The following is a 14689-nucleotide window of genomic DNA, read 5'->3' as shown; positions in this document are numbered from 1 at the left end:
GAGGGGCGATGTAGGCTATTGGACCGGCCTTCTTTAAATGAAAAAGCTCTTTTGGATGTGACATTTCTTTATGAATGTTTGCTCATTCAGCATCACTGCTGCTTCTCCATCTGTACAGGTATCAAACATGACTGACACATACACTTAGTTCTTGATGTCAGGGTAGAGTGTAGGATCCTGGTTTTCTTAATCCTGTCAAGGTCACTGACTGGCAGATGTGTATGCCAAGGAGCTTAAAATGGGTCAAAACGTACCACTGAAATCACAGCCTTGCCTAAAAAAAGGAAAGAGGACTGTTTTAGCTTTTATTGTTCAGTGTAGACACGCCCAATGATGCAACTATATTTCTGAGATAGGTGACTGGATCGATCGATCGATCGATCTATCTATCTATCTATCTATCTATCTATCTATCTATCTATCTATCTATCTATCTATCTATCTATCTATCTATCTATCTATCTATCTATCTATCTATCTATCTATCTATCTATCTATCTATCTATCTATCTATCTATCTATCTATCTATCTATCTATCTATCTATCTATCTATCTATCTATCTAAAGACATGTTTATGCAGTTACATTGTATAAAAACTCGACTTAACACTGGTAATCTTTGCTGTTTGCAAAGTTCAATTCAATTTTTTTAGCATGGGGGAATTTTGGTGTGTCACAGGCTGCAAGAGTTTTATTTCTCAGTAAAAATAAATCCCTGTCATGCACATCATGCCTCAGCAGTCAGAGACCAAAAGTCTAATTTTGGAACTTAGTGAAGAATCGCTGCAAATACATCATGCATGTGGCGAAGGAGTCTCTGTCGAAGGAGTTTGAAGCAGCTGCTGTATGTGGTTGTATATCAAACTTTGCACGCAGCTTTTCTCCTAGACGTTGTTTGTAATGTCTTTGCGTCTTTCCAAGCTCCTAAAATAAGGATGGAGTTGATGCTTTCAAGCTTCTGATCCAATTGCAAAGAAAACATTTAGCAAAATGTCAAGTTTTGACATTTTGATAACATAGCAAAAGTATGTGGGTAGATGTTTCAGATAAAAGTGAAATTTTTTGTTTGGCTTCTGATTTTGACAACCTCTGAGCTTGGCCTGACAGTCTGACATGCTGGTTGGCTGACATGAAAGGCACGGCAGCCAACCAGCATGAAAACAAATATGTCCTTGCATAGCCCTTTAGCTATTTCTATGAGCTATTCCTGTCATATTCCATTTTCAGAGTTAGAAACATCCCACAAACTACTAACTAGTGGTACAGTAGTTTCTCGTTATAATGAACCATCTGTGTAACCTCAATAACCCTTTTCCCCAGTACTGTCCAGATGAAAGTCATCGATAAACCCATAACATCTTTAAGAGTGCGAATCTGACATTTCCAACTATTTAAACCAAAGAAAAACTTTGTACAGACTCAGTCTGTTTTTGCATAAGTGCACAGTGTTCCTTCTCCTGCATCACTGGGACTTTTCTTTTTGAAATAGAAGAAGAAGTTGCCTGTTAAAAATATTTTGCAATACTTCCATTAGTTTATCCAGGCCAGTGCAACACATAAACTAAGCTTTCTTTGTTTTTAATCATGGGGAAAAACCCACTTGCACATACGTGAAGATGAATTATAGATGAGGAAAACCAAAAAACAACCCTACTCTGGGCCCGATCTAAAATTTGATGCTCAGCTAGCTTAATGATCCCCACTGACCGGTTTGGTTGGGAGAAGCTCTTTTCACTCCTCACAGATCATAAACTCAAGCACTGACTGAATGCTTCTCTGTCGGCAAGTGCACATTTCTGCAGACAAGACAGGTTGTGCATGAAGCATGATGCTAGGACGAGACTTTGCCTAAAATCCGGTTGTGGGTGTTTGTCTGCGGCATCATGTTTAATGTCGGTAGATTAGTCAGCACTGCCAGATGATATAAAGTAATGACATGGTGGTTTCTATGCACAGTAGGTGAAGAGGGGAGACAGAGGAGGGAGGGTCTGAGTGACTCAGATTAAACACATGGGCCTCATCCAAAGTTAAGAATATATGCAAACACACACAGATGCGCATGAGCTGGTGTGCATTTTAATGTGTGTTTTGTCTCTTATGTCCTTCTCCATCATTCCTTCACACCTACACACATGTTTACTGAGTGTGTAGAGCAGTGACTCATGTTCATCACCAAATGAAAAACCTCTGAATTAGGGCTCGAAGGACTGTGTGTAAATCCATCATTTGCGCAAAAACGTATGATGGGACGTTTCAGCAGAAGGTTGCCCTCCTCTCACGTGTAATTTTGGACGCTTTCCCTGCACCACAAAGGTGGGATCAGCTGCAATGACTGCCCTAAAGCAAAATGAAGTAGGAATTTGTAGGACATTAGTGACATCAGAGCTTGAAAAGCTTCTTGCTCCTTTGTTCTCAGATATGGATGCAGGCTATGGCGGAGGACTGCTGGATATGGTCAAGGGAGGAGCTGGCAAGTTCTTCAGCAACTTTAAGGACAACCTGAAAGACACGCTGAAGGACACCTCCACCAAAGTCATGCATCAAGTTGCTACGTAAGTGACCACTGCATTCATATGGTTTCATATTACAGGAATGAATACAGTTTTGCTCAAATGTTATACTAATAAGCAAAGATTATTTTTCGAGAGACTTGTGCAACAAAAGCAATGGAGACTTGGTCGGCTACTGCAACTGTATAGAAGTGATGATTAAAAATTAAAAAAACTCTTACGGTAGTTGATAAAAATGTGGCTGATCTTATGTTCAAGGTTGTCGTGTTGTTTATGTCCAGACAGTGATTTTTAGCCTCACATTAACATCTATTTCAAACTGACCTGAATATTGTCAAAGATCATCACTGTTGATGCTTTCCAGCAGTTTTCAGGTGAAGAGTTTGAGGTTTTCAATCCTGAAGGGAGCACATCCAGTGAGGAACAAAACCAGGATCGTACTTCACTGGGTCAGATGGTCAATACAGAGCTCTGCTGGAACATGGATGGACCTGAGGGCGAGTGTCTGGTGCTACCAGCATGTCTCATTCATCCGAGCATTTTTTGGCCAAACTAACCCAGACCTTGCCCAATACCTGGATCACTCACAGGAGTGATCAGCTCTCTGCAACTTTGTTCACATCCCAAAAACGAAAACAAGTTAAAGCATCGCAGAAACAAAGTCTGACCAAGAGACAAAAAGAAAAGAAAAAAAGAACAAAAACAGCCCAGAAGTGCTCAAAATGATGACCTTGAATATAAGCTCAGTCAGTGCTTCTGATTTTTACAGATACGATTTTTAGTCATTGTGATCACATCTAGTTTATCTTGAGTTTATTACCATGTGACACTGAATTAAATACACTGTGCAGTCAAACACAAGGGCCAGGGGTCAGAATTGGCCCGCCAGAGACTCCAATCAGGTCCACTGGATGGCTTTGGAAAATGTGAAGGAGGGCATAGATTTTGGACTTTTAACTTTATTTTCCTAAATTTTACAGTTTTTCTACTAACCAGGGACCCTATTGTCATTCAAACCACACCAAAGTAATAAATAATAATCTATAATTTTTCTCTAATTTTAGAAATGCTAACAGATGTCTCACATTAATTGCTGCAGCATTTCTTATATTAAATGAAATTAAATGTGTAATTCACTTCTTTACCCTGATAAAAAAGGAACCATCACTGGTTCGGCCCTCTTCAGATCAAAGTAGCCAATGTATTTGGCAAACAATTTAAAACATGTTTGACATCCCCGCTGTAGATATTTTTCTAGTGTTGTACAGCTAAAGATGAATACTGCACACAAGTCCAGCTTAAATCTGTGCTTCAGTAGTGAGCGAACTGGTTAACCGAATGCTGTTTCAGATGTTGATCACAAGCGTCTCCAACTAGCTTTAGAAGTGAAGCAGCAGAGCGGTTGGGATGGAGGGAGGAAAGAGTGAGGTTTCAGAGTCTGGCACGGCTCGGTCGTCCCAATGTGTTTGTGCACAGGCATCTGCACAGGGCGGCACAAAGAGGCCTCTGTATTATCAAACACACACACACACACACACACACACACACACACACACACACACACACACACACACACACACCCTACGTTGCTCCCCTCACTATTGACTCAGCAAGTCTGATTGTGAAATTTCCTCTCCAGGGTCTCTCCCTTTCTGTCGCTCACATCTTGGCAAACTCCCACTCTCCTGTCCTCTCGTTCCCCTTGTGTTTTTCGGTTGATCGACTGCCCGCTTGGCTCCACCTTTCTTCCTTTCCTCTCTGCCTCCCTCTTTGGTGTCTATTGCCCCACTTCTGGCTGCATTATTCATGGCGGTTCATTGTGCCAAATGGCCAGAGCACTGCTGATACAGAAGGATTCATTTCATTAGGAACCTGTGTGATGCGATGTGAAGTGTGTTTGTGGGGACTGTATATGCATGTGTGATAAGGGATAATGGAGGGAGGAGAAGTAGGCTAGCTCATACCTTTTGCTTTCTTAAACAGTATGCATTCAGACCACTTCCAAACAATTCTGTTTCGATTAATATATCATTATTCCAGCAAAACATTCCATATTTTCTTGTTATGTAGTCTTTTGGTTAAGTTGTTGCTTAACAGAAGATGAGTAAATAGATTTTAAGCAAATTTTGGACTTTATCTCAAATGTGACTGCCAATATTCAACCGTGTCTGCTGACATGGACAAAGTGTTAAGGCAGGTTTAAATGAGATACAAGAATGTCAACCAAGGGAAAAAAAATTCCCTTGAGCTTCCTCGGTATAACGTGACACCTCTGCTGTTAAACGGGCCTTCTTTGAATGCCCCGACAGGTCTTGATCCGTTCCTCTCTGCTTCTGTTCTCATGCGTAGTCAAGGGAAAGAGCTGCTTCTGAATTATTAAAACCAACCTGTGTTTCTTTACGTAGCTGAAGAAGAAAAATTTGCAGGGCAGGCGACTTGAAGCAACAATGTGTTTGTGTCTGTGAGAAGCGCAATGAATATGGAGCCTTGATGGCTGTGCTGGTTTTGTGAATAACACGGTGTGCTTGGTCTGCACCCAGGCTGTAACCCCCACTCCACCGACCTCCCTATCAGACACACATTAATTTGCCTTTTCCCCTCAAGTTTTCAAGCTTTGATCTGCATCTAAAATTCCAGTTTTCCCAATTTCATTATCCATGTCATTTTTCAGACACCTAAACATACAGAACACAAACTTACAGCACATCTTATCTACAAAATAAGAAACTCTGGTGAATTAAAAAAAAAAAATCCCACTGTGATTTTGAAGAGTGAATGAAGATAAATCAGGCCCCGAGGATAGATGATTGCAGTGCAAACACTATGTAGCCACTTAAATTGGTTTAAGCAGACATGCTATAAAAATCCTGCTTAAACAAAATGAAGACAAGTGAATTTTAGAGAAGACCATAGGGGAAATGTAGAGAGCCCGACTCTAATATCCATCGGGATCTAACCCACTTACATTGATTTGGTTGAGACTATGTTTGTGTAGTCTTGAGAGGTTCTAATAGAGCACCTCACTTCTCATGTATTCAGCCTAAAATGTCTTATAAGCTCAGGGTGTTTACTTTCTCGGAGGAAAGCATGAACATGAAGTGCTGTACTGCTCAGAATGGGTTTAATAACATACCGGTACATCTATACACCAACCCAAGCAAGTTTACCTTTTGGGTTTTTTTTTACTGTTTTTTTTTTTTTATCACAAAATGTGAGTTATTGCATCAGAGTTAATACCAATATCAAGTTGAATAAAGTAGTGCAGCAATAAGAAAGTCACATAAAAATTAATAACTGCTAAAAATTGTTGTTTTGTCTCTCAGGTCAGATAGAAGAAAGAAAAGATCAGTGGTGACCATTAGTGATCATGTAATCCATAGAAAGATGCCAATGATGGGGGACCTGTTACAAGCCCACTACAGTAACAAAGTTTGGATGCTGTGTAAACTGTAAATATAAACAGAATGCAATCATTTGGAAATGTCATAGACCAATAGAATGTAGAAAACATAGATAAAATGTTTTGGAATGAGAAAATGTACCACTTTAAAGAAACTATTAGCTCATTTTGAATTTGACGGCAGTAACTCGTCTAAAGAAAGTTGAGACAGAACTGCGTTTACCGTTGTGTCTTCTCTTTTGTGTTCTTGGTGAAAGGTCTGGACAGCAGGCAGGCCACTTTAGCACCTGGAGTCTTCTACTATGAAACTGTGCGTTGTAATCCGGTAGATGCAGTATGTGGTTTAGCATCGTATTGCTGAAAAAGACGTTGTCTGAATGGGAGAGTATGTTGCTCTAAAGCCTGTATATACCTTTCAGCATTGAAGGTGACTGTTCAAGCAGTCGTTTCCATAGGCACTAGTGCACCAACATCCCAACAGAGATGTGGACTTTTGAACTGAGAGCTGATAGCAAGCCAGATAGTCTCTCTCCTTTTTAGTCTGAAAGATGTATCAACAATGTGTTTCATATTCACTAAACAGTTTTCCACTTCCATTTCAAACAACCTCTGACCCAGAGAAAAATCATCGGCCTGAAGAACTGATTTTCAGCCTTGTCATTTAAAGAGATTTGTCGGGGATTCTCTGAATCTTTTTGATTCGGATGTTCAGCTACTGTGTTCTGAAAAAGATCAGATAAAGTACTTTTACATCAAGGAACAATATTCTGATATGTTTCTGAAAATGTTTTACAATTAGAGACATTTTTTGCAGATTGGTAAACATCTGTCTATCTTTACTTCTCAGAAACTCTGCCTTGGTAATATGATCCTTATTACCAGCCTGTTACCAAATAACCTAATTAGTTGCAAAATGTTTCTCCAACTGTTTCTTATTAGTACCCCTTACCATTCCAGCCTTCTGTCCCCCTGTCCCAATGTTTTAGAGATCTGTTGCTGCCATCAGTACAATAGTAAAAAGTGTTTTAGTTCTCTTTCGCCTCACTTTTGTAGACATCTTTCTTCTAATTGGCTGATACTCACAAACAGGAGGTTTGAACAGAAGGTGGGTGGGGCTTCTGTGCTTACAGCCAGTACCATGTGCCTTAAGGCAGCGGTCCTCAACTCTCACGGTCCGTGAGAGTTGAGGCTTGGGTGCTACAACTCTCACAATAAATCTTCTTTTTTTTTGGTTCCGGAACTGATTTTATTTGTTGTATTTGTCCATGATACCTTAAAGGTTGTGAAAATATTGTCGGACATAAACTGGTCCATGGCGCAAAAAAGGTTGGGGATCGTTGCCTTAAGGGGCAATGTCCATAGCTGAAGCAAAATGTCTGAGCTTTAGCCAAACCTGAAGCTCAGAATGTAAAGTCCAAAACCAGTGGGTGACGTCACCAAGGCTACCTCCATGTTTAACACTGTCTATGTCTGAAACCAAGCAGTCTCAAATGTGGCTCACAGGGCTTATTTGGACACTAAATAAATGACCTCTTTATTTGAAACTCTGACTATGTTTAATTGGAACATCCCCCATTGTAACAGTATACATATGAGAGAAAACTAAGATGTGGAATGATATATTAATGGTATGAAATACTAACATCCGTACAGGGATGATAAGTTAATGAATAAGCATTATGTTATCTTAATGAGCTAGCATGATTAGTATCTTGGTAAACCACAATTTTAGAAGTGAGTCCTTCAAATTATTAGTCACACAGTTGCTAGACTGACTACCTTTAGATAAATTGCCCACTTGGTGGGAAAAAAAAGGGATTCAGTGGCAGATTAAACAAAGTCTAAGTCCAAAATCAAACCTTCTGACTATTTATGTGCAATTTACATCAAAATGTATCTAATCATTTTCCAGCAAGAGGAAATTGCACCAGTCTCGTCATTATCTTTTAACTTCCTGTCTGTTAGACATGGGCTTGTTTTTGATTGTGCGCTCTGATATCGACTGCATATCAACAGCTTTTATCAAATGTCTTTGTGTAACACAAAGGACTGACAAGACATTTTTTATAGCAGTCTGAAAAAACATCTGCTGGCATTTAGCATCTCCACAGTAATTAGATCAACGCTCCACCACAGCTGGGATCAGCTGGTCGTTACCGTTTTTAAATTGGTCTTGTCAGGTGTTGATAGTGGTGTTATTGTTATTAGCTAGTTGGGGGGTGTTCAGATTGCACATTAATACAATATTTTTTATTTTTCATACTGGAGATGCGTTTCTCTATTACACACAGTTTAGTTGGCTCATAATTGTGTACCTGTTTCCATGGTAATAGATGTATTATTCAGCATAGAAATAGGAAAAACCACACATATGTACACACAGAAGTGTTAATATCCAGCAGAAATGTCACCTTTCTGATCTCCCAGACCCGATTTACTAATAAAAGTATAATGTAAAGATAAAACTGACCTTTTTTTCCACATTAAATTGGTCAAACGTTGACTCTGCTTTTCTACTCTGGGAACAACAAACACTCTGAGATCAAAATAGAAGCTTCAATTGTGGTCCAATTACCTCATTATAGAGGACTTACATGCAATGCCCTCACTGTTGGATTTAATTAAGGTTGTTTGTCTGTTATATTGTAGTATATTAGCAGTTACATTTTTTTTTTTAAGGCTAAACTACACAAACGGCCTAAATCAAAGGACACATTCACGTGATATGGTACGCTTGGTTTGTTTACAGAAAAACCCATGACTCATTTAGCAGTCTAGCTGAGAAGGACTGCATTACATAACCAGGTCTAGGACTGCAGCAGGCCCATATGGCACTCCTCCATGATCACACGGAATGACGGTCCCAGCTAGGCCTAGCTTGCAGGATTTACACAGTAGGCAACAAGCCAACTCAATTTGATTCGCATTAGCCTACAAACCTGTCTTGAAAGATAAATGCAACTACAGTGAGCTGAGCCTTCCTCTGCTGCTGTCAGTTGTGAGATTTTCTTTTTGTGAGTCATTTGTCCAAAAACAAATTTTCGTCTCTCACTCTAACCCCACCCTGAGCCTTTTTGGCAGTGTTTCATTAGTACGTGTTTCCACCACTGCTGTGCTGGAGCACTAGTGGACTGCTTGTATGTGAGTGCACCACAGCTGCCCCCACAGTCGAAAAAAAAAAAAAAGGTCCATATGGCAGAGCTACATTTGGCAATGAAAGGCAGTGCTGCTCAATTTAAGAATTCACATATGGTATTTCTTTGATCCCAGGCAGTTCAGCCTAGAGTGGTGAGCCCGAACAAGATAACAGCTCTAAAGCCTGTTGAAGTTAATCACTTGGATATGCCTGTAATGCAGTTCAACCTGTGAATGACAGAAAGGTGGATCAACCTTTTTGGATGCTGGATATTCTTATACTAACTTTTTATATATGCATCATTTTGTCTTGGTAGCTAAATGCACAGAAACAGTCATTATGAATCTCTAACATTTCATATCTAAATCACAGAAATACAAAAGCAAGGTGATTTTGTAAAGCCTACTACAACTTATATTTTAAACATTTATTGAGATGCTTGTGGACAGTGGATATTGGTTTTACATATATGATGTAATAAAACGTGTTTTCAAAGATTTCTTTTTTCCTTACAGTTATACCAAAGGAGAGCTGGACATTGCCTACATAACATCACGGATCATAGGTAAATGTATTTCTAGCGAATGGGCATTGTATATACGCATGTGTGTAGATAGATGAACTTTAACAATGTTACTTGGACTGTTTTCCAGCTTTTTGATTGGGCAGCAATGTGCCCTTTAAAAGGCAAAGTCAGTCAGACATTTGTCACTCGAGGGCTTTATATCCCATGGTAGTCATGCTGGAGTGCAGAGCTACTCAGCTCACCTTTTTGCAATCCTGTACTCCACAGTGGGTAAAAAGACAGTTATGTAGAAATGAAAAGTATTCACAGAACCCTTCTGTAGTCCTGTGAAAAACTAAGCACACTCTTACTGCTTCCATAGGAATTAAGACAGTAAGTAGCAGCCATGTACTTAATTAACTGAACATCAGCAAGTGTGAGCACCTCCGTAAAAGTGGAATTTGTGATCAGTTTGATGGTCTGGTGTGCTTTAAGACAATACCACAGTCTTCCCAGGAGCGGGGGTCATGGAAAATTCACTCCAGGTCAGACTGTACAATTCTCAGAGTTATGTTTTGGATTCTACAGGTCTCTGTTAGCATGTTAAAGACTGACACTCACTGAAAAAAACTCTTTGAATGAACATAAAAAAAAAAATCGATTAAATTGCTTTATTTTAGTGTTATTCAATTCTGTTATTCCAATGTGTAACATACTAGAGTTGGACCAACTTAATTAATTAATGATAAATCAACTTATTTACTGGAGTTAAGTCCATCATAATTTCATTGAATTGATCCAATCCATGCAAATTATGTTAGCCCAACAAAAGTACTTAATGCTAATAGAAAGATATTTATTTACGTGGAAATCCTTTTCATGATTATTTTAAATTCGAGGAGTCAAGAAAAAGTAGGAAAGGTATGATTACAAGGTTTGATACAGAATTTTCTTTACGTTTTTGTGCTTGACAGGTAAAACCACAATAAATAGCAATGGCATACACAAGGTGTGCGCTTTTCTTCTAACCCCAGTGATTTTCTGGTGGACTGAAATCTTGCATGATCTCATGATATCGCAAATCCAGGCAACTAACCACTCTTACTTGATCGCATCATGTCATCTCAAGAAGAATTTCATGCAGGTTGTACAGGATTTAATTACATCAACCATAGAAACCTTAAAGAATAGTGGTGAATTAGGTAAAAGTATTCTAGAGTCACGTGTGAGGCCATCTCTGACATTTAATGCTTGGTTGAAATTGGGTCATACAACAGAAACAGCAATGTTCCTACGTACACAAGCAAATCCACAAAATTATGGCTGAAATGTTATTGCTGCTAAAGGAGGTTCTACAAGCTGCTGAATTATAGGCTGTGCTTAGTTTTGAACGAGACTGTTTAGAGTTCTGTTAAAATGTTCTCTGTCATGACTGAGTTTGTCTTAATTGCACTGTACATGTGAACATGGCAGCACGGTGGCACGGTGGTTAGCACTGTTGCCGCATAGCAAGAAGGTCCTGAGTTCAATTCCAACATCAGGCCGGGGTCTTTCTGTGCGGAGTTTGCATGTTCTTCCCGTGTTTGCGTGGGTTCCCCTCCGGGTACTCCGGCTTCCTCCCACCGTCCAAAGACATGCAGCTTGTGGGGATAATTGGATAATCCAAATTGTCACTAGGTGTGAATGAATGTGAGTGCGAATGGTTGTCTGTCCCTGTGTGTTGGCCCTGTGACAGACTGGCGACCTGTCCAGGGTGTACCCTGCCTCTTGCCCTATGACAGCTGGGATAGGCTCCAGCACCCCCCGCGACCCTGAAAACGATAAGCGAATGGATGTGAACATGTCAAACTTTTTTTCAGTGATGACCTATCCAGCTGAGTCGGTGCAGATTGGCTACCAGAACCATGTCGAAGACATCCGCTCTTTTCTTGACAGCCGGCATGCGGACCACTACACTGTTTTCAACCTATCACAGCGTAACTACCGTGGGGCCAAATTCTCCAACAGGGTGAGTGTGACTGTAGCCCATGGATCTCGATGAAGCTGTTACTCATGTAGTGGTTGCTCCACCTTTTTCGCACTCTTCATTTTATAAATATAGAAGGGAAATAGGAGGGCTTAATTACAGTTTTAGGCGTGATTGTTCCTTGATAGTCTCAAACCACCCAGAGAAAAGTTTCATTTTGCTTTTTTTATCAGGTCTGTAATAGCTAAGGATTCCGATTTCATTACCGGATCACTAATTGTATGGATTATTCATTTGATTCCTTATTGAATCTCTTATAGGTTCTCATTGGGTTCTCAATGGCTCTGCTTTGAGAGTTACCACCATCACTAAGCAGAATATCAACCGCATTACATTCAGGCAAATTAATTGCATGCTGTGTGGTGAAATGTTTGTGCACATTGCAGGTATTTTCTCTCTTTGTTGTAATCAGTGTTAATTTTGTGGTAACACAATATTACGTAGAATATTTTGCATAAAGGTAATGCAGTACGTTACTTAAATATTTCAAGGTTTTCAGTAAAATGACCTAAAATGCATTGTCTCATGAGTCTACTTTAGAATCATGAACAGGTAGAAATGAAGACTGCAGCATGACAGGCCATCAGTTTGTTACCTGTGGAAGTTCAGGGTCTGGCTACTAGGCTGGGGTCAGCAGTTGCTCACTTTTAACATCAGCCTGGATTCTTAGCTGCCTTAGTGTTAACATGCTTTCTGTGCATGTACTTAAAAAGAGCTGAAGTTGTTTTAGCACCATAATTCAGATGTTTCTGTCCTGAATGCAGTTTGCCATTACCATCGAGCTCTCGTCCTATGTGATAAAAATAAAATGAATGTCCATATCAACGCTTTAGACTGCACCGCAGTTTTTCTCCTCCAGCGCAAAAACTGATATCAGCACAAGTGCAAGAGGAACCGATAAGCACAATCAATAAGCATAAGTAGATAAACAATTTCATTGAACTACTGTGAACCAACTCTCTGCAACAGCCGGTACTTGAGTCCTATTCCTAGTCATTAGCTTAATGCTAAAAAAGTACATTTTTTCTTTCTTTTTTTAAACTTGAGAATTTCATAAAATTGTTGTTCAAACAGTATATGAAGTATCCAGTGTCATCAGCTGGTTTGTGTATAACCCGTCAATTTGGCAGTCACCATTTGGTTTTTTAGAAGCCAGAACTGACTACATTTCGACAAGAAGGTGGAAAGTTTTTTTACAAGCTAGATCGCTAACAAAACCAGAGCATGGCTGCATCACACATGACATCAGTACTTGCTAATTTGTGCTAACACATAAATAAATGGTAGAATTTTACTCTTACCAAGAAAACAAAACAGGATAGTTTTTTTAAATATACAATTAACCCTGCAGCAAGTTGAATAATTACTCAAAAAAAAAATCTCACAAAATACAACAAAACTTCAAACACCTTTGAGAAATCCAGTGTAATGATGCAAATTAACTGATGCAAGGCCTAATAAGCAGCTAGCAGCGATCAACCTCATCTGGCTGTTCCTGAAACTGCAGTTTTTGGTATTTCAGCACTCATTTCATTATTCAGAATTTAATTTGTGTTACGGCTAAATTACCACATTTGGAACACACAGTTTATTGTATCTTATTTTGCTTTTATGGTTATGCTTATCTTTCAGCATCGGGACATTTCCGCAGCTAGGTTTCCTATTACTGCATAGAAGGCACATGTGGGAGCTAAGGAGTCAGGCTTGTTAGGAGTCATGCTTTGTTGTTAACATGGTGAAGCTGGCCCCCTGTCTGCATTGTGAAGTCACTGTATCTTTAGCAGATGACTCATCATGGCAACTGGTCTGTTGTGTTGCTCTGCTGCTGCAGTGCTGTTACTAACTTCCACCACTCCCCTTTCCTCTCCTCTGTTCCTTTTTTCCCCAACCCTTTCCTGCCCTTTTATCTCTCTGATCTGCCTCCTTTTTTCTTTTTGCTGGAATCCCTTTCCTTCTCCCTCCTTTTATTCCTGGCATCTACTTCAATACAGGTTTCAGAGTGTAATTGGCCTTCACGCCAAGCACCCAGCCTCCACAACCTGTTCGCTGTGTGCAAAAACATGTACAACTGGCTGAAACAGAATCCCAAGAACGTCTGTGTAATCACATGCTCGGTAAGGAGATGCACATACATTAGCCCTATATTAAATTCTTCATCCTCCTTTGTATAGTTGAATTTATTAAGGATTCATATGAAATTATTACTAATCATTCTCCCATGAAAAACAAGTACATAGTGAGGTACTTTTGATTGTTATGTAAAGGGACTTGTTTTTGTTGGTCCCACAACACATCCGTTAATTTTTGAGCTGTTTGATGTCCTGTGACCCACTTTTGAATCAAAGCAGAGAGTCTGAAATAGACCGAAGCATATTTAGTGTCAGAATCTTTTTGTTGCCCTTCCAAAACATTTTGCTCAACAATGATATTGGCATCATTGATTACATGTCAACTTTGCTTTCACATCAAATGAAGTGCTTCCAAGACACGGATCTCTAAAGTCTGAAATTGTTAAATGCTACAACAACTGCTCAACAGATTTCCAAACATGACTCACCTTCTTTTTCCACATCTACATAAATTGTTGGGTCTGTGTTTCCACAAGCCCCGCTGGTTTAGAGACTTATTCATCATGAAGAAAACAAGACAGTCAGCGATCGATCGATTTACTTGCAAGGGAGGCGTCGTTGGTATCTACCACAAAATGACCCCAACGACGGCCTCCGCTTGCTGCCTTTTATTGGGACAACAGTTCACACAATACACATCACAGCAAAAGCACCGCCCACGTAAACCCCCCCAAATGGTTCTAAGGCAAGGCACTGTATGTATATATGTGTGTGTGTGTGTGTGTAAACATCTGTATGCATGTGAGAATGTGTGTGTGTGACCTCCTGCTGACCAAAAGGGTCATAAAAGCAGGAAGCAACACCACAAGAAACAGCTCTTCCAGATAGGATGTATCTGCAATAAAACACTACATCACCCCAGAACCTCGAGAGGCTGGGGAGGGGGATAAAAGAATTCCTTTCATCACAGAGTTAAAACAATGTAGAGATGGTAAGCATAAAAATGACAACATTTAACAATTCACTTTAACATAAATCAAAA

General features: G+C 39.7%; 1 protein-coding gene across 2 annotated transcripts in view; it reads left to right on the top strand.

Moving 5' to 3' along the window:
• Window positions 1–14689, top strand: part of dnajc6 (DnaJ (Hsp40) homolog, subfamily C, member 6) — a 33199-nt gene that overhangs the window by 5607 nt on the left and 12903 nt on the right. For both annotated transcript variants that reach the window (XM_085437320.1, XM_085437319.1), the window contains exons 2-5: window positions 2418–2553; window positions 9563–9612; window positions 11412–11560; window positions 13570–13692. In XM_085437320.1, coding sequence (XP_085293446.1) covers window positions 2418–2553; window positions 9563–9612; window positions 11412–11560; window positions 13570–13692 — 458 coding nt within the window. The remainder of the gene's footprint in view (window positions 1–2417; window positions 2554–9562; window positions 9613–11411; window positions 11561–13569; window positions 13693–14689) is intronic.

This window comes from Copadichromis virginalis, linkage group LG17, assembly GCF_057382275.1.
Source record: "Copadichromis virginalis isolate Kocher_CV1m ecotype Utaka linkage group LG17, C_Virginalis_male_GT1.1, whole genome shotgun sequence".
Classification (NCBI taxonomy): Eukaryota; Metazoa; Chordata; class Actinopteri; order Cichliformes; family Cichlidae; genus Copadichromis; species Copadichromis virginalis.
This window is presented reverse-complemented; position numbering and strand designations above follow the sequence as displayed.